Below are 21,424 nucleotides of genomic sequence, written 5' to 3'. Positions count from 1 at the left end.
TAGATAAAGGATTAAACTAAATTTATTATAGTCTAACCAAGTGAAAAAAACTTCCAACATTTTTAAACATATTTAATATCTATTGTACATTTAAAATGTTATTTTTTTAAGCTATCAGAGCTAGCATTCATTTTCTGATATATAATTATGTGTATATTAACAATAGGGAGGGATGCCAGTAGTTGCAGAATAATATTTGGCCCTTGTTTGACTGATACAGTTATTCCTGATGATTATTATCTCTCAAGAAATGGTAAGTTAATTCTGATGACATTTGAAAAGTGTTGTATATTGACTATATGTGTAGAATGTTTTGGACCAGTTACAAAATCCAAATAATTCATTTATTTATTAATGATCAACTGATATAAAACATTACCACCTCCACTCAGAAGAGTGACAAATGTGATTCACACTGGGTCTTTCCAGCCAAAATCTGAGTTTAAATCCTTTGGTTGTTTCAACATATAATATGTTAATTATATGTTAATATAATATGTTAAACATGTGTTAATATGTTATTGCCCCCCCCCATGAATAGACAGAAAATTGAGAAGAAAGCGGGGAGTGCTTAATATTTGACAATCTGCAGGATATTTCTTTACAAAATGCATAATATTGGAAGCTGTTTCAAAGGACAGCGGTATAGAAATGAACAAAGAAGAAACAATTTTTTTCTGAATTTGGCATTGAACTATGAAAATATATATAGATTGATTAGCCACCACTGCATTTGTTTTTACAATTAGAGGAGACTGAACGATTAAGACAGGATTAAGTTTTTCTAGTAATAGACTTAACAATAAATTGTCAGAATACCACTGAAGAATGTTAGAACTTCCATATTCTATTTTTCTTTATTTCAGATAACTATGAAATGATTAATTGCTTATGTCCAATTTTTAAAAAGTTTACCATTTGTTCTAAATTAAATTTTGTTGATCGTTAACTCAAACTACTTCACAGAAGGAATGCTTAGTTTCTACACTTAGATAGTTTTTCTGTATAGAAAACAAAACATATCTTTAGGCATATCACACAACGTTTATAATAATTTAAAATACTAGAATTTTATAATCTTCTGGTCTTTTCACTTTAGTTTCATGCTTTGAAGGCAGCCAAAAGATAATGCATATTTATGGCAGCTATCTCTCCATTAAAAGCAAAACTAGGCATTCTATAAACTTGATTATACTTTTCCACATTTGTAGTTTATGTACTTATAATATGAAAACAGTAAAGGGTCTGTGATGTGCTGAATATGACCTCAAATTTGATGTAACATCAAATTGGGCAATTAATTGATATTTAGTCTGAAAAGTTTACTGACTGACAGTTAAATACATATGCATTCTTTAAAAAATATTGAACTTTGTAACCTTTTTCATTGCAAAAGATAGAAACCTGTTTTCTATTTTTATTATATTGATAATAGTATTTCAATTATCAATTAAGATAAGAAAATAGTAATAATTCATCAAAGCAATATAAAAAAGGTGACATTATTTTTAATATTCGAAAAAAAATGTTTCTGTGGGTGCTTTTATTACTACTGGTATTCTTAGCTCATGTAATGCTTTCTGAAATATGTAAACAAGCAGATGAATAAAATTTATCTCTTTTAAAATTTGATGCTATTAGAATCATCCCAAAGTAATTTTCATAATTTATAATGAATACTTCATAGTAATGCAAATACATAATCTGCACAGCAGAGACCCAGAAGGGTCTGCTGTGTAGATGGATGAATGGTGGAAAACAAACTTTCCTCCAAATTGTTTAAAGAATAATTAACTTAAAATGAGGATAGAGAATCCTTAATTTCCAGAGCTTCCTTTAATCTGTTTATCATTATTATTTTTCCAACTAAAATATCCTGATTGTATTATAAATTCAAATATCATCACAACATTCAGAAGGAAATCATCTTATAGAAGGCAAATAGTGTTGGATAAGGGAATGCCAGAATGTGTCACACAGAGAGAGGGGATGTCACACCTAATTGACCAAAATATCAGAAACTTGTGAGGAATTATATTTGATCTTTATTTTTAGAAAATGTGTAAAGTCTCAGAAAGTTAATAGAAGTCCTACAAAATAGAAAATTAAAATTGTAACAAGTTGCTTAAAAACAAAATGTAATTGCAAGTTAGAATTTGCAATAATTTTTATTGTTGGAATTTTGGATTAGGTATTCTTGCAAGATTATTTTTTCTGTAATTAAGCAAAAAGACCTTCAAAGGTTTTAAGAACCATGTTTAACAAAAGGCAAAGTACCATTATTTTGATACCAATAGGCAAATAACACTGGAAATTATTATCCCTCTTTTCTGCACTTTTACTAGAAAATAAGTAATACTGCCATCATTTCAGGTTAAGCAGCATGTGTCTTTCTTTTTTTTTAATGCCCACTTACATTAGCAAGCATGGTTCTATTAATAAGAATCAATAATATATACAGAAAAACAAAATGCTTGACAAATCAAAAAAAAAAAAAATTCTGGAAGCATACTTCTTGTTATGGTATGTGAAATAATAGCTTCTTCTTAAATTAATACAAATGCTTACCAGCATTAAACAGATATGCACATACAAAATAAACTGAGATACAAAAAAACACATCACTTACCTCTTGCACTTAGTGAAATAACACTAAACCAGAATTTGTGCTGTGAAAAGATAGCTATAAATGATAACTATCATTTATGCACTGCAGTTTGATTTGTGCAGTTCACAAAAATTTATATAAAAAAAATAGTTTCCTAACCATGTACTTCAAAATAATAATAATAAAACAGCTTTTCCAAAGTTGGAAAGTTCCAACTTTGGAAAAGCTGTTTTATTATTATATACTTGGAATGGCAGAGGAACAAGATCTATAATTGATTATATCATTATTAATCAGAAACTAGCTCCACATGTGAGAAATGTATGTGTTTTACAGAGGAAGTGAAATTTTTTCAGATCATTATTTACTAGTCTCTAAAATAGAAATACTAGCAAAATGAAGAAAGAAAGTAAATAAGAAAAAACAAGAAATAGAACAAGTATACAAAGCATACTTGACGAAACAAGTGTACAAGTTAGAATGCTATATCAATCATAATTAATAGATTATCTAAAAGAAGCCCAAATCAGTGAAGATATAGACGAAGAAGAATGGAAAACTTTAATAAAGATAATCCGTAAAGCAGCCTCTAAAGTACTTGCAAAGAAAAGTAAAATATTAAAAAGAAAAACATTAAAAATCTGGAACACAGATATAGAAAATGCAATAAAAGAAAAACAAATGGCATACAAATCCCTCCTTGAAAAACAGAAAGGAAACAGAAGAAATATACAAAAACAAAAGAAATATAGCTAAAACCATAGTATAGAGTGCTCATCAAGATTCTTGGGACAGATTTATAAAAAAAATAGAATAAGACACACATGGAAGACGAAACATAGCATACAAAATATTAAGGAAATTAAACAACGAAGAAAGAGATACAGCATAGATCGATATAATACAAGTGAAACAATGGATAGAACATTATAAGAATTTATGATACGATCCAAATTTAATAACAGAAAATAATAATGAAGGAACCAGTACTGATATACACCCAATAAAATTGGCAGAACTAAAAGAAGCAATAAAGGTATCAAAAAATAGAAAATCAACTGGATTAGATGGCATAAATACAGAGCAGGAGGAAGATAAATTGATAGATGTGGTGATGCACTCAGAAGTACCTTGGAAGTACTCAAATATAAGATCTGACAGTATTGGAGTTCTGATAGATAACAGGTTAATTTGGAGGAAAATTTTCTGTAGGAAGTTAATAAGTTATTACTAAATTTAGAGTAGTAAAATTATCATATACTACTGTTATTATAGATGTATGCTCACTAAGAAGTTTATCAGGAATATATCATGAATTTTGATTGTCTTAATAAGTTATAGATATTTAATAAAATATGCAATTGGTTATAAACCCCCCCCAAAGGGGGAAAAAAGCTGATTAATGGATTGAACAATTATTGTTACAGCATTCATCCCACTATTCCAACTTTTATCAGACTGTTGTTGAATTTTGGATTATTGTTCTACATACTGCTTTTAGACAACTTCTTGTTCAAGTTGTTAGTGACATTTTGTATGTCTATAAATGCAGGTTGTTTGAGATTATTTTGTGTATTAGGAAGTAAAAAATCACTCTTTCATTCTTGTCATAGATGGAATTTGAACTGAAGACTTTTGTTCCAATAAATGATGCACTGAAATTCTGCTGCACAATGCAGGGATAATGAGTTTTCTTAATGCTATAATATAATATATAAACAAACTAGATTAGAAGTATACAATACATTATCAATCCTATTGTATGGAAGTGAAATCTTGACAATAAAACAAAAAGACAAACAAAGATTAATAACAGCTGAAATTAAGTTTATGAGAAAAACTGCAAAGTATACTCTATTCGATCACAAAAGAAATGAAGAAATTATGAAAGAACTAAACCAGGAATCAGTAATATAAAAAATAAAGAAATGGAACACGTTGAAAGAATGAAAACACAAAGATTACCAAAACAAGTATTAAATTACAAACCATTAGGAAAAAGAAAACCAGGATGTCCTCTAAAGAGATTCAAATGATGACTTCTGAGGCTGGAACAGGCCATTGTAGACCTAAATTCATGAAAAGTATGATGGTGATAATGCTATAATATAAAAAGTAAAAATGGGATAATTGTATGGGCAGACCTGGAGGATGATCCAAAACAAAAGACTACCAAATCAGTTTTGTAAAGAAGACTGAGACAAGGCTACAGACATTGCATAGGTCTGTATGAAAGACGAATAAGGTAAGACACCATGGATTTCTCAAAAATGGTATGGTGCCCTGAATGTAATATATATATACATGGAAAGAAGTCACGGATATTTATGTGGGGAGGCTGGATAAGAAAAAAGAACGAGAGTGGATATGTCGAAAATACAATATTCTGGTGGACCATGAGGCTTGTTTAAATATGTTTAAAGCTTAAATATGAGTAGGGAACATGCCGTTTAACCAACACAACAGTTGAAGATTGTGCAAATATTCAAAGAATGTGTGGAAATTATAGTGCAGAAAAAAGTTTGATGATAAAGTGGGTGATAACTTATGATATTAAAAAACAGTGAAATTAATGATAAAATGGGCAATATTGATGTTGAAGAACAGAGTTTGGATGATAGTGAAAAGGGGATGCAAGATTTGAAAGCTGAGTTGGTGAAGATGAGGCAAACGATGAGGTGAATGCAGAGTGAAATGAAGAGAATTGTAGATATGCATGAAAGAGTGAAGAAGAAAACAATGATGTTGATATGAAAATGGTAATGAAAGACCCATGAGTGGCATTGTATGATGATTCAATTATTAGAGGGGGTAGTAAATGAAAAGATACACAAGGTTTGTTTTCCTGGGGATAAAATGGATAGACTGAATGAGGTGTTGGATATGAGGACTAATCAAGTTTGATTAGCATTCAAATGCAGTAATGGACTGCATTTGAATGGTCTTGGTGTGAGTCATTTGGAGAGATATGAGTTCAGCGAATGAATCTGAACAAGTTAGAAGCAATGCGAAAGAGTAAGAGATTAAGGAAGACGAGATTGAAGTGATGCTTATGAACGAAGAAGTGGATAGCATGAGTGTAGAGAATGAGAGAAGAAGTGTACATGGCAAACAGAGAAACAGGGAGACTCAAGGTGGACAGGGAAACACAGTATGAGAAAGGTTGATGCTTCAAGAGGATATGAATGTGTATGCATGTAGACAAAAAGGGAAGGGGAATGACCTGGGATCAAGGGAAAACAGTTGGATTTGAAGAAGGTTCTGGGACAAGTAAGAAGAAATGGCTCAAGGAAAGTATGAAGAAGTCACATCTATTAAGTGGTATCAATGAATCTTGTTATAGATCCAGGAATTAGCTGTTATGTTTGTATACAATTGCTAGAAGTATCAGAAACAAGAGAACTGAAATGATTGCATTGATTGAGTTTGTTTACCCAAAAATTGTTGGAATAAGTGAGACATGGTTGAATGAGGATGACATCCTGACAGGAATAGAAATGGAAGGATGTATTTCATGAAAATAGAATGGGTAAATAGGGAAGTTGAGTGCTATTGATGATAGAAAAAGAATTATGTCCATACAAGGTAGAGATGCAAGTGGGAAATAGTGGTAATGGTTTTGAGGCGCTTATGGGCTGAGATAGAGGTGAATGGAATGAAATACTTTGTTGTATTTTGCTATAGACCTAGTAATGTGGGGTAGTGACCAAGGAATATCTAAATAAATTAGCCAAGTAAATAGGAAAAGGGTGATCATTATGGGGTGATTTTAATTATGGCAATATAGAATGGAATGATGAGATAGCAACTGGAAGTAAAGAAAATGATTTTCTACAGTTTTTGAGGGACATCTCCCTCAGGCAGTATGTAATAGAGGGCACATGAGAATTGTGTCTCAGATTTGATCATCTCATCAGAGGATGCTATTATAAATGAGATGTCAAATCTCACTGCACTTGGTGAGAGTGACCATGAAGTTATTACCTGGGTGGTTGCTAGCCATGTGAGGGCTTCTGTGAGGAAAGATTGTATGTGGAACTATAAGGCTAGTGATTATGAGAAGCTCAGAAGACAGTTTGGAGCTGTAGCATGGAATGAGAAGTTGGGTAGAAAGGAGATCAGTGCTGCTTGGGTGATATTCAAGAACTATCTATTATTATTATTATTATTACATGACATCTTCAAGGAGTTCAAAGACTCATTGAGAGAGGGAGGGAGCACCTACTCTACAGCTCTCTGCCTCCACCACTCAATCCACCAATTGCAGTGAACCACATCATCTACACAACACCATCTACTGACCACCACTGCTACCAGTATTTTCACAGACAATCACAAACATCCATTCCCAGGGTGGGATTTGAACCCACAGCCTTTTGGCTGGAGAGTGGATATGCTAACCACTGGCCAACCAGGCCAGCAATCTAGTAGAAGCAATGTCTAAATGTATTCCAAAGGTCAGAAGGGTAAATAAGGAAGGTTGAAATAGATGAATGAAGAGATTAAGCATGCAATACAGAGAAAAAAAGGTATTATGGAGGAAACATAAGAAGAGTGGTAATAATCAATTCCATGAGGAATACAAAGAACAGGAAAGGAGGTTGACTCAGTTTTAACAATCGAGTCAACCTCCTTTCCTAAAGGTAGTAAAAGTTCAGTATGAGCAGCATTTAGCTAACAAAGCCAAAAAAAAAATCCTAGGGTGTTCTTTCGATGTGCAGCCAGCAAAAATAAGAATGATTATGGAAGGATGCCATTGATTTTAGAAAATGGTATAAGGACAACTGCTGTGAGGTTATAGTTGAGATATTTAATGAGCAGTTCATAGAAGTCTTACCTCCTTGTGAATGTGACATCATGGAGTTTGAGAGCACTGGATGAGCAGAGACTGACTGCTCATTGAGTGGAAGGAAGGAATGATTGTACCACTTCATAAAGGAAGTGACAGAATTCAAGCATGATATTATAGGCCAAATCTGTGTGTTAGGTGTTGTGGTTAAAGTGTTGGAAAGACTGGTGAGAATTAGGATCCAGAATTGGGTTGACAACAGTGGTGTTATCTTTGATGGACAGCACGGATTTGGTAAAGGGCGATCATGCTATAGTAATCTACTTACTTATTACAATAAGATGACACCAGCATTGGATTTGGGAGATGGATACACAGTATTATACGTAGACTTTGCAAAGGCTTTTGATAGCTTATCATGAGGTAATCTAGGCTGTCTGATAGGTATCGACAAGTTGCATATGGGAGAAGCAATATCCCAGAAGAGGAAAATCACTAGTGGTGTGCCTCGGGGGTCTGTTTTAGGGCCATTGCTGTTTAACATGTATGTTAATGATATTGGGGAAGATTCAATTGGACACATACAGCTGTTTGCAGATATTGCAAAGTTGGGACGAACTGTGAGGAGTAGAGCAAATGTTGTGGCCTTACAAGAAGACTTGAATAGATTGAGTGAATGGTCATGGGAGTGAGGATGCCAGTTCATTATTGTGAAATTTAAGGTTTTAAAATTTGGAAAACAAAGATAGAATGTAGAACTTACTCTTGATGGGGATATGTTGTTGGAGGTAGAGGAAATAAGAGATCTTGGGGTGATGGTGAATAAGAATCTGAAATTTATAGGGCATATTTCCAAAATTGTGAGGACAACACGATGAATTCTGGGAATGATGTGGAGGGCACTGACTTGTAGAAGTAAAGAGATTCTGGTTCCATTGTATGAGGCTCTGATTAGGCCACATATGGAGTACTGTGCACAGATTTGGTCACCTGGTTTTCAAACGGATGATGAAGAGATGTTGGAGAAGATCCAACATCTCTGCCAACATGCGGAGGCAATTGACCGAAATAGTTTCCGATATCTAGAATCTCGAATATGAAGAAAGGTTTAGACAAGAACAGAGGTTTTACTAGAAAGAGGAAGTGATATGATAGAGATGTACAAGTTAGTGAGGGGTTGTTATAGGATTAATGTCAAAGAGGTTTTTCATAAAATGGTGGGAGATTGGGAAAGAACATATGGTCATCCCTGGAATCTGTATAACGTCTTAGGATAATAATAAAGAAAGATTATGAATTAAATGGATGAAAAATATTATAGACTGTTCATATCTTAGTAGGAACAGTGAACTCTATAATGCAGCATTGATAACATAGCTTATTCTGTTAGGGTGATGGAGGAGAAAGAAAACAGATGAATTGGAGTAAAAAAAAAGTAGAGTATTTATTCTACCTCATTTCTAATAATTGGGTATTCTATATGCAAATTTTTTTTGTGTGTGTTATTTCTCATATAATAATGCACTGAAGAGCTGTATTGTATATGTATCGAATACTCATGAAGATGGCTATATTCTAATTAAAAAATAGTTTGAGACTATTCGTATATTATCTATCCTCCTGAAGTAAAGATATAGTTATTTTCATGTGTTTTAATTTTAATATATTCAAGATATATCTCAGTTATATAATTTCTACACAGGAGAGATATCATTGTCTTAATCTTTGAAATAAAATGTGCATTAATGTCCAAATACATATATTGAATTCCTTTTTTTTTTATTTAATGGCTTAATTTATTCAGCCAGCTTTTTTTTTTTTTTTCTTCTAGTAGAATTTCAAAGGATGACCCTTTCAAGACCTCCTAGCCTTGGTCTGTTAATAACTCTTCTGACACATGGTTGTAATCAGTTACATGAAAGTATAGAAAATCATAAAAGTACTCTTCAGCGTCTTCAGTCTCTTTCCACACTCACAACGGAGGAATTAACAGAGGTATGCTAAACATTATGAATAACTTAGTATGGAAATGACTTCTATTGGGATTTATTGATCAAGTATTTTTTTAGAACAACTTTCTTATACCAACTAGTTTCACAAACTGAGGCTGTTGGCATCTTCAGGGTGCATAACAGATATAAGGTACTTAAAGCTAAAAACTGTTACATACTATAACTCAATCGATTCCAATTATATTTGACAAAACAGAACTCTTACAATACATGCATATACGCGTGTATGATTTCACTTGTTATTTAGGAACGTTCTATAATTGGCACTATAATTCAGTTCTTGTATGTTTAGAGATCTAATGAGGGTCTTCCAGATCTCGGGCAAGATTAATCCTTGGTTCTTGTTAAGGTTTTTTACCAAACGGGCAACTGTAACCAAGGAACAGGAACCAAGGATTAATCTTGCCTGAGATCTGGAAGACCCTCATTAGATCTCTAAACATACAAGAACTGAATTATAGTGCCAATTATAGAACGTTCCTAATTAACAACAAATGAAACCATACACATGCCATGCATGTATTGTATGCATTCTGTTTTGTCAAATATAATTGGAATCGGTTGATTTATAGTCTGTAACAGTTTTTAGCTTTAAGTGCCTTATATCAGTTATGTACCCTAAAGATGCCAACAGCCTCAGTTGGTGTAACATAATTGTTCTAAAAAATACTTGATCAATAAATCCCAATAGAAGTCATTTCCATAGTTTTCGTGGTCAAGAAATTAACGTTTTAACATGAATAACTTAGTATGTTTTGTCTCTTCATCTAGCTCCTTAACACATTCGCATCATGCACTGGACAAATTATATTGTGCTGTACTTGCCCATTGGGCAGAATGTGACAACTGGTTTTTTTGCTTTCTGTCAATATATCAGGCTGACATGTAACAAATCATTATGCATGTTTTTCAAAGAAACAAAAGCTATGCATCCAGAATGGAAAAGAATCTATTGGTTTCAGGATATTTAAGTAACTGATAAATAAGAGAAATTCTCTGTTTGGGTAATGTATTTAAATACTAAATGAACTATCTCTCTCTCTATATATATATACATATTTTTATAAGAATTGAGAATTTGAGTTTACCAGAAGAGCAAGTCATTTTGACATCAAGAAAAGGCAAGGATTTATCCGTTTCAAGCTAGGCAGTAAGCTTAATACTTTGATGTCGGCTATTGAGATGTTCGAGGAAAACCATAAGGGAATCATGCCCATGGCTCTTCTGGTAAACTCAAAATATCGATATATAGAAAGCCCACACATACCAACAGATATCTGCATAGTCAGTCCTATCACTTCCCTCCTCATAAGCTTGGAATAATTTCCACCTTGGGACATGGAGCCCGTTTTCTTCTGGAACTTCTTACAGAAATAAACCATCTGAAACTTCTTTCGAAGTTAATGGATATTCCAAGAGAATCATTGAAAAATTCCTTCTTAATCCTCCTAGACATCACTCAGAAGAAACAAATAGATTCAAAGGCAATATATCTATTCCTTACATAAGTACAGTTTCACATAAATTAGCAAAAGTTCTAAGAAAATACAATATCAGAACCTTGTTCACTCCACTTCCAAAGATCCGTTTCTTAATAAGCCACCCAAAACCTTGTCATCATCAACTCAAATACCCTGGTGTATATAAAATATTGTGTGACTGTGATATTCCTTATTTTGGGCAGACAGACAAATCTGTCGAATTGCGTATGGAAGAACACATGAGGGACATTACTTACAAGAGACAGTGAGCAGTGCATTATCAAGTCATATCCTTTTCTCGGCTAATCCTAATGATGAAAACCAAAGTCACAAAGTCTGCTGGGAAAAATCTACTAACATCTTCCGTTGTAATGATGAACTAGAGAGAAAAATCGTGGAATCTAGAGAAATCATCTTCAATTCTGTTCATCTAAATAATAACTTGAGCTACAACCTCCCAGATTGTCATTCAGCTGTAATCATGTACTGGCGTTCACGAGATGCTACTAGCACGCACTTTCCCAACAATACAACTAACGAAAGAACAGCTTTAAATACAACCACAACGATTTAGTGTCAATTATGTTTAGAGGCTCTCCATGATGTTCATAGTTTATTTAAGCTTTAGTGTTTTTTCTTTTTTCTTTCTTTTATAATGTCACCTGATGAAGGCCGTTACAAGTCGAAACTAGTCGTGTTTTTATATTAAAACATTTTTACTTAAATCTCAGTTCTAGTCATTCAATTCTTATAAAAATATGTATATGGTTAACTATTGGTGTATGTTTGTATTCTTGCCTAAACAACAGGCATGAATACAAATATACTCTTACAGACAAATAAATGTGCAGTAATTTACATTTGTGGAAGTATGGGTGGGGCAGCAAATGTTTGCTGCATTTATAATCAGCTTGATTTGAAGAGGAAAAATGGAGAGAATGATAAACAGAGATTTGTTGCAAAAAATAACTAACCAGTAGTGTTCATAGATATTGTTAGTTTAGTAAATGACTACAGAAAGAGACAAATTCATTGATTTATAATGTATGATCACCTAATTCAACTTAGTGTGCAATGAATTACATACATGTTAAATGAGCATTTTGCAAGAAAATCAACCTGCATTGAGTGCTTTTTATGTGTAGTGATTTCTTTTTATTTATTTTTTGTTTTTGTTTTTTTCTCTGAATATTATTTTATTTAGTAAAATTATTCTGTTAGCATACACTTTTCCATAGTAATATATACATCTACCCTATAAATATAAAATATAAAAGCCTTTTTATGAAACGTTTTTTTTTCAAGTTATTTGAAACATTTTGAAACTCAGAGGCTACCCTGAGTGTCGAGTCATCAGAATTCAAGAACCAGCCTACCAGTCCGGAACTTGGAGGGTTGGGAGCCGTAGGTGCAAGGGGGCTGGCCCCGCTTTTGAAGACTCGACACTCAGGGTTGCCTGGGCGGGCAGACCCCCCCTTTTCAAGTCATCAGAATTCAAGTAGAACCGGCCTAACAGTCCGGAACACTGGGGGGATTGGGTGCCTTAGCCCCCCCCCAAGTATATTTATAATTTTACAAAAAAGAGCAGAATGAAACTGTATATCTAATAATTCCCCCCCCCCCCCACACACACACATATACTGTACAACAAAACAAAATATGTTTTATTGTAATGCTAGGTACAGTATGATGTCCTAACAACCTGTTTCAAAATAACAAATGAAAAAATTTATTTGAAGAATTTTGAATGATTTTTCCTTCCATTCTATTACCCCCAAGAAAGAAAAGACTTGTTTTTTAGAGTTTGTTTTCAAGACATCCAATTATGTCTTGCTAATTCTTTCATTTTTTTTAATCACCTGGGATTAATAAGTATAATAAGAAATTGTAAAGCTTTATACAAAGTCTGCATTTTGAAAAAAATCTACATTTGACATGTCGATCATCTGCTAATAGGCCAGTTATTTGACTCTAAGATGTATGTAACAAATCTAATGTTAATTGGAATGGAGCTTCACTTTTTCTTTTCTTTTTTTATCAGAATGGTGGGCTACATTTTAAATGGGTAATAAGTATAAATTACCAAAAGCAAGGTAGTTGCGAAAAGTAAATTTTATATATTGGAAGAAAAGATTAGCAAAACAACTGTTCTTTGCCAAGTTGGCAGGAAAAAGATCCAGAGAGAAAACCAAGATGTAGGTGGATTGATACAGTTAAGAGTGCATTAGAAGGAAAAAAGAAATATAAAGTTGGATAATGTCTTACAATATAATATGCTGTACACCTCCTGAGGGTACATATCAGTATATGTATATGCATTTTTTGGAAATGAAGACAGTGATGTTACATTCAGTATGAAATTTGATAATCTTGCCAAAAAAAAAGTATTAAATTTAAAATAACATAAAAAAATAATAAAGATTAATAAATTTAATAAAGATTAAATGGCAAGAATGAAGACACAAGTAAATGAAAATTATGTAAAAATTATAGACATAAAAAAAGGTAGAAAAATTAAAAACCTCTAATAATGCATTTGTAAAACTATATGCAAAAGGATGAAAAATGAAATTAGATCACATAATACTAGGAAAATTAATGAAACAATAGAAAATAATAGTAATCTGAAGGTCCTGAGATGAACATTATCAGTTGGAACAAAGGAAATAGCTACAGTAAGAGGGAAAAAATGGTGAACTTATAAAAAAAAAAAAAAAAAAAAAAAACAGAGATGCAATAATCAAAAGAATTCGGGAATTTTATACTGACCTCTATGAAGCCAGCAAAGGTTGGTCGATTGCTAGAGCCTCTGCTACTAATGGCTCATGCAAAAAGTTAAGCAAGTTTGAGCATGTTGGAAGGAGCTGTTGGCACACTCTTCCTCGATGAGTCTTTGGACTCCCTGGAGGTGTCACATAATAATAATAATAAAGACAAGGACCGAGACATCCAAGAATCAACTGTGGATAACTTGAATAATTAAATAATTAAAAAACTTTTCACTACAGCAGTAGAAATTGGGAAGAGGAAACTGCATGTAGTAATAAGAGAATGGAATTTCTAGAATTTTTGAGGAATAAATGTCTTAGACAACATGTAGTAGAAGGAACACGAGGGTCAAGAGTTTTAGATTTGTTCATAGCAAAAGAAGATCTGATTATAAGGGAGATGGCATCTCTGTCCCTGGTTGGAGAGTGTGGCTATGTGGTTTTGACTTGAAAGATGAATATACATGCAAGAGTTTCAAAGAGGAAGGAATGCATGTGGAATTATGAGGCAGGTAATTATAATAATCTTAGAAATCAGCTCAGGGCAGTTCCATAGATGGAGGAATTGGAAGGTGAGGTATCAGAGCTTGGAAACTGTGAAAGAATATTGATTAGCAGCAACAATAAGTTGTATATCACAAGTAAAAATGGAACAGGATGGGATTTTGCCACAGATTTTGAGAGAATGTGCTAAAGAACTGACAGCTTGATTAACCTGGATTTTCAATGAAAGTCTTGCCACAGGAAAGGTACCTAAGGAGGAGGATAAGATAGTGTCATTACATAAGGGTAGTAGCAGACTGGACGTGTCAAACTATAAACTGGTTTGTATTTCATCAGTAGTTAAGATTTTGGAGAAATTAATGAGAAATCATTTACAGCAATGAGCAGTTGAGGGTTATCTGTGAGAATCAGCATGGATTTGTTAAGGAGTGCTCTTGTTTTAATAATATGATTGCCTTTTATATTAAAGCAACAAGAACAGTTGATGAGGGAAATGCATATTTTGCCTCTCTCTCTATCTCTATGAGTTTAGATGTCAGGTTAGTGAACTGGATTTGGGATTGGCTGTCTGATAGGTAACAGAGAGTTGTGTATGAGGGAGCATTATCAAGAAAACAGAAGGTTACAAGTGGAGTTCCACTGGGCTCAGTACTGGGACCTGTATTGTTTAATCTTTATATCAATGACATTGTCAGTGGATTTTAGAGGAATATTCAATTGTCTGCAAATGATGTGAAGTTGGGAAGAGTTATTAGTAATAGTGCAGATGTCGTAGCCCTGCAAGAGGATTTGAATAAACTGGACAGATGATAAATGAATTGGTATGTCAGTTTAATTCTGCTAATATAAAGTTTTGGGTACATCGATGGAAGGCTTCATACTCTGTTGGAGGAAATAGGGAGGCAAGGAATCTAGGGGTGATGATTGATAGAAACTTGAAATTCAGGGAACATATTGTAAAGGTAGTGAAGATAACCCAGAGGATTGATGTAATACTGAGGATACTGACCTGCAGAGATAAGAGTTGTCATCCCATTGTATAAAGCCATGATCAGACCACACCTGGACTGTTGTTCTCAAATTTGGTCCCAAGGATTTTAAGGGGATACATTAACCATGGAAAAAGCATAGAGGCTGATAACAAAGATGATATCAGGACTGTACAATGTTATTTATCAGGATAGGCTGAGGGAATGTGGACTGCAGAGTTTTGGTAGATAGAAGAAGGAAAGGTAATAAGATTGAGACTTTTAAACTGTCGAGAGGAAGTTACTGGGAGTTCTTTCATTTGGTAAAACAGGGGGAAGGAGCGAGGACAAGGGGCCATCCCTGGAAGTTGCAAAAGTTAGTCATGAGCAAGAGGGTAAGAAATGGTTTCTTTGCATGGAAGTTGGTTGAACTTTGGATTACATTGCCTATAGAGTAGTGAGAGCATGGATGGTCAATGAGTTCAAGGAGTGGTATGATAGACCTTGTGTTTTCTAGGGTGAGCATCCCATGATAAATCTTGTGACTCCATGGAGGCCTGAATCATAGTAATAATAACAGTGAAAAGATATGAAAAAAATGGTACCCCCCCTCCATTTAACACAGAAATCCACTTTACATGGAATTCTTGGAATGTATTCCCTGCTTAAAGTGGGGGTTACCTGTATATTGTTTTTAGTTTTTTGTTTCTGTTTTATCTTTAAGATGTAACTAGTCAGGTATAAGAATTTTACAATGACTGTAATGTTCAGTTATACATGATTTAAAAGAACTGATGGTGGATTCAATGTAAGAAAAATTGCAGCCAGATTGACAGATAAATTTATATAAGATGTTGCACCATGATAATATATCAGCTAGTATTGATCTAGTTTTATGTTTTAGTAAGTTCTGTTGTTCATTACTGATGATGATGATCATTTTTACTTGGAATATTTAAAAATGTGATCAATGATTTTGTAAATATTTTGTGTCTATAGGAATTTTAAAATTGCTGATGCTGCATATGAATTTAAATTACATGAGTCAATAATAAGAATAATCTCTAACAATAAGGACAAAATTAAAGAAATGAGTGAAAATGTTACTCCCATCTTGGCAAAGAAAATCACCCATTCTCAGAACAGTTCAAAAACATGTACCAAACCTTGGAGTCACACTGGCAAGCACTGAAGAAAGCATTGATTGATTCATAAAGAAGCAGTCCTGGAAAAGAAGAAAGCATACCAAAAGTTCCTAGCAAATAAGTCAGCAGATGCAATAAAAGAATACTGAGGAAAAAATGGAAGAGAGCTAAGCTATGCATAAAACTAGCTAAATGAGTTATGAGAAGACTTTGGTAAGAATATAGAAGATAAATATCAGGAAGGTGGCAAAATGTTCTGGAGGCTATTGAAAATCTTAGAAATGGGGGGAAAGAGGTACTGTAAAAGGAATTAATGATGTGAAAGGTGACATGTAAACTGAAGATAAGATATCCTGGATGTCTGGAGTAATTACTTTGAAAAACTGTTAAACGAAACAAGCAGTGATAGAACAATAGTAGAAAATTTACAAGATGCAAACAGGAGTAGATACCAAAACTTCAGGTAGAAAAACCATTAAACACCTCAAATATTGAAAAACAACTGGAGTAGATGATATTCAACAATAAATGCTCAAATACAGAGATATAAAAGTTTTGCATTGCCTACACATAATTCAGAGAAAATGATCAGAAGATTGGAATAGAGCTCTTATAGTTCCCATCTATAAAAAAAGGAATAACATTATATGTGAGAATTACAGAGGTATTTCTATATTAAATATTCCAGGTAAAATTTATGGAAGCATACTTGAAAAGAGACTGAAAAAAATTGTGGAAGAGAAACTTAGATAAGAATAACCTGAGTTCAGGCTAGGCAGAAGTTGTCAAGGTCAGATTTTACCTTTACAACAAACAGTTGAGAAATTATGGGAATATCATCATCATCAAATTCCTGAACATGTAGTACTATTATAAATTTTAATAATTTTTAAATAGTATTTTAAAGTAGTTATTTTTAAAAATTTAAATAATTTTAAAGTAGTATTATAATAGTATAAATTTTTCATGTAGTACTATCATAACCTGTACACCCTCAAAAAATTTACATCATTACTAACTTCCTATCCACAATTTTCCTCCAAATCAGTCTGTTACTTGTCAAGACTCCAACATTATCAGATCTTATATTTCTATCGTTTCTTCCTCTGGGTCGTTTTCCTGCCAACCTGGCAGAGAACACTTGTTTTGCTAATCTTTCCTCGCCCATTCTGTTTAAGTGACCATACCACCTGAGATTAGCTCTGCTAACGCATTTTTGGATGCTGACAATGTCAAGATCTGGAAATGGCATACAAGAGAGTGATTCGAACAGAGCTTTTCAAAACACCATAATTATATAGGGTAAATGGAACATTATACAGAGTAATACATAATCTACACCTTCTGTTCAAAAAGAAACCGAACTTTTCGAAAATAGAAGAAACTAGTGACGCCACCTGTTGTATCTTTTTGTTGTCGAAAGTGGAAACCTTCATTAGTGTTGTGTCAACTGTTTATGACATTTGTTTCATTAGAAGCCAATTTATAGTGCCAAGAGTGACAGTGTGTTTTGATGGTCGGTCATCACGATATTCATGCCGTAAGCGACAAATTCTCGCTATCAATCGCTTCAAGATAAAACTTGCCATTGGCTGTTTGGCCAGGCAGAACAAATTCTTTGTGGATAATGCTCTTGGAATCGTAGTAATAAATCAGCATTGTCTTTACTTTTGACTTCTCTGAGCGACTTTTTTTCGGGTGCCACACAGCACTCTGGTGCTTTGTTTCGGGCTCATACTCAATACACTAAGTTTCGTCATCAGTAACGATTGTTTCAAGGAAGTTTGAGTCCTTATGAGTGGTTTTAATGAGGTCCCTGCAGTGTTCAATTCGATATATTTTTTGGGTCGTCAGTCAACTTGTGTGGGACAAATCGCGAATTCAATTTACGAAGGCCCAAACTCTCAGTCAAAATGTTGTGCATAGTTGATTTTGGAATCCCCAATTCATCTTCAATCAATCCCACAGATGGATTCGGGTTTTCTTGGATGAAATCACTTTTTGGCTCTCCATCTGAAACTCATTTTCCAATCATTCGTCAAAACACTGTCCCTCTTGGCACTATAACTCTGCTTCTAATGAAACAAATGTCATAAACAGTTGACACAACACTAATGAAGGTTGCCGCTTTTGACAACAAAAAGATTCAACAGGTGGCGCCACTAGTTTCTTCTATTTTCGAAAAGTTCTGTTTCTTTTTGGACAGAGGGTGTATATTGAAATTGTAAGTCAGCAGTTAGAATTGAAGGAAATACAGGAAGACTGCTTGATGTAAAATCAGGGTATGGCAATACTATCAGAAGTATGACAATCATGGAAGCACATTTTCTTCATTGTTATTCGTCATCTATATGGATTGTATTATGAAAAAGAGTGGCATTAAACCTGATATTAGCATCAGAGATGTCAAAATTAGCTCTTTGCTCTATGCAGATGATGTACTCCTAAATACATAGAGTGCAAGTCTCCAGGATCCTCTAACTAAATTGAATTATAGCTATAACAGATTTGGCATGAAAATCAGCAATAAAAAGACCAAAACTGTAAAAATTGGCACAAACATCAAAAACATCAGTTTCATTCTCAATGGAGAACCTACAGAACAAGTCAAAAATTCATCTATTTAGGCACTGTTTTTAGTGAAGATGGCAAGTTAAATTTGGAAATAGATAACAGAATAAGCAAAGTGGTATGGTGGGGAGCCAATTGAATATCTATCTGGAATAAGGGAGAAATTAGCCAACCCACCAAACTTACAATATATAAGGCAGTGTTCAAACCAGTTTTACGTAATGGATCTGAGAGTTGGGTTAGAAAGAAAGAAACACTTGATCAAAACTTCTGGTAATAGTTCTGAGAAAAGTTAGAGGCCTAAACAGAATCATATCAATATCATGAATTGCAGAATCATATCAAAAATAAAGAAATTAGGTAGGAACTCAACATTGTTTGCTTTCAAGTGTGTGTGTGTAGGGCTAATCTAAGGCATATAGTCATTTAAACAGAATGGGACAAGCAAGGTTAGTAAAGCAGGGTTTGATGCCAAGATGGCAGGGGAAAAAAAGCCTAGAGGAAGATCAAAGTCTAGGTGGATTCATTCATTCAAAGAATGAAATGTTAGATACAACAATATTGGAGGGCTGACAAGTAATAGACTAATTTGGAGGAAAATTGTTGATTGGAGATTAATAATTGTGTGAACTTAATCATGCAATGCTATCATAGTAGCCTGAAGATTATTATTGTACTGGCACCTGCATGGAGTCTGAAGACTCATCGCAGGAGACCCAACTATCCACATAATGTATCATACCTCTTCTTGAACCCATTAACAGATAAAATACTCACATATGACACTAGCAATCCATTCCACCCATTCACAACTCTCCAAGTGAGAAATTTATTCCTCACACCCCCTTTCTAATCCTCCAGCCTTGACTCAACTTCCATTGATGCCCTCCCCTTTTGTTCTGCAACCTTTAGCCAAATTCTGAAACATTCCCCCCCACCACATCAATTAAAAATGTTTTATAATTGATGCTTAAATAGCTTAAATGTTTCTATCCACTCTTTTTCACCTATCAACCAACGTCTGCTATCCACATGCTCTCAATCTATTCTCCCAAGGAACATTGTAGATAACTCATAATCTTGGTCACTTGCCTCTGAATCCTCTCCACCACTTCCTCATCCCCCAAGAAGTCCCAGGAGACCAAACCTGAGCACAGTAATCCAGATGTGGATGTATCAAGGCTTTATAAAGAGGAATAACAGCTTCCTTTTCTCTATTTGTTAGTGTGTTCTTCAACAGCTTAGTAATCTTATGAGTTATCTTAGCCACCTTAGCAATATGTCCTCTAAATTCAACTCTGTCTACCATTAAATTCCTAACTTCTATTTCCTACAGTACAGTGCCATCAATGTGGTATATAATTATATATTTGGTTTAATCCTTTATCCAAGTATAAGCAAACCAAGTTTGTGCCTGAAGTATTTTCAATACTGGGGCAACTCGTGGTAAATGTGAAGTAAGTTCTTATCACTTGCCTTAGTATCTCCCATAAATGCCGCGTTATATAAATTGCGTTATGCGAGACTCAGATCACAGAAAAAGTAGGGTTAGGTTCCAAAATCTTTTTTTTTAAGATTATATGAACAGTGACATACCTAACAAAAAAATATTTTTATTTAATTCAGGTAATTCAGGTAAGTTAAGAAAATATATAAACTATGAAACAAATACATAGTATAGAATTATAAAAAATTATAAATTGTAAGTAAATTTCATTGCATATAAAGCATAAATCTTTTAGGCAAAATAAAATAAAGTGTATATTTTAATCGCCATCACTCTCTTCAAAACTAACATTTCATAGATATTCTTTATTTACGAGTGGCCAGATGTCACCATCACTTGAAATCTCTTGGAAATCATTTGTATAATTCTCATTGCATACTTAAGCTGATTTAATTATCAAGAAGTCAGTAATAAGACCTTGCTTACCACTATGCTGCAATTTTTTATTAAGTTCATAATACGGAGCTAAACAAATACCCAATTGTCTCGTGAATTTTCCGGAGTGCTCCATTGAGAGAGCATTATCCATAAAACAACTTTCTTGCCAAGTTCAATTCTTCTGCTAATTTCTTTAAACTGAATTCTTTAACGGATTCATTGCAATCAGAATCTTCAGCAGAACTTTCTCCACCATTTGGTTTGACGTCATCTATTAATTGTACCAGTTCCTCCTCATTTAAATCTATTTCCCCATCAATTAATTCACTAATTTCTTTTCAACCATATCACAAAAGTGCTCTAAGTGACCATTACTATAAAAATAAATGGTTTACATAAAAAAAAGCATTATATATTGTATGTAACTCACCAAAAAATAAAGTGCTCAGCTTGAGATTAACACACTTATGATTTTTAATGCACTTTCCTGGCAGAAAACGAAGACAATTTTCAACAATAAACACTTTATATGGTAAACAATTGATGTACATGTGTGCTAAAGGGTATTTCCCCTAATATAAATTCGCTACTTATAACTACATGCGTGATATGGGCAGACACAAATTTAACAAAGATAAAATTTGATTTTTAAGTCGTGCGTTGAAAAATATATGAAAAGATAAAGGGTTTTAC

General features: G+C 33.5%; 1 protein-coding gene across 3 annotated transcripts in view; it reads left to right on the top strand.

The window, feature by feature from the left end:
- The window catches only part of Nup205 (nuclear pore complex protein Nup205), a 610,691-nt gene that overhangs the window by 550,256 nt on the left and 39,011 nt on the right, over window positions 1-21,424 (top strand). For 2 of the 3 annotated variants that reach the window (XM_090405724.1, XM_090405707.1), the window contains exons 35-36: window positions 167-253; window positions 9,229-9,392. In XM_090405724.1, coding sequence (XP_090261850.1) covers window positions 167-253; window positions 9,229-9,392 — 251 coding nt within the window. The remainder of the gene's footprint in view (window positions 1-166; window positions 254-9,228; window positions 9,393-21,424) is intronic. The other variant, XM_090405715.1, reaches the window with a different exon arrangement.

Source organism: Typopeltis vanoorti, chromosome 2, assembly GCF_054136105.1.
Source record: "Typopeltis vanoorti isolate ZY-2024b chromosome 2, IOZ_Tvanoo_1.0, whole genome shotgun sequence".
NCBI lineage: Eukaryota > Metazoa > Arthropoda > Arachnida > Uropygi > Thelyphonidae > Typopeltis > Typopeltis vanoorti.
Note: the sequence above shows the minus strand (reverse complement) of the source record. Positions and strands in the feature narration are given on the sequence as shown.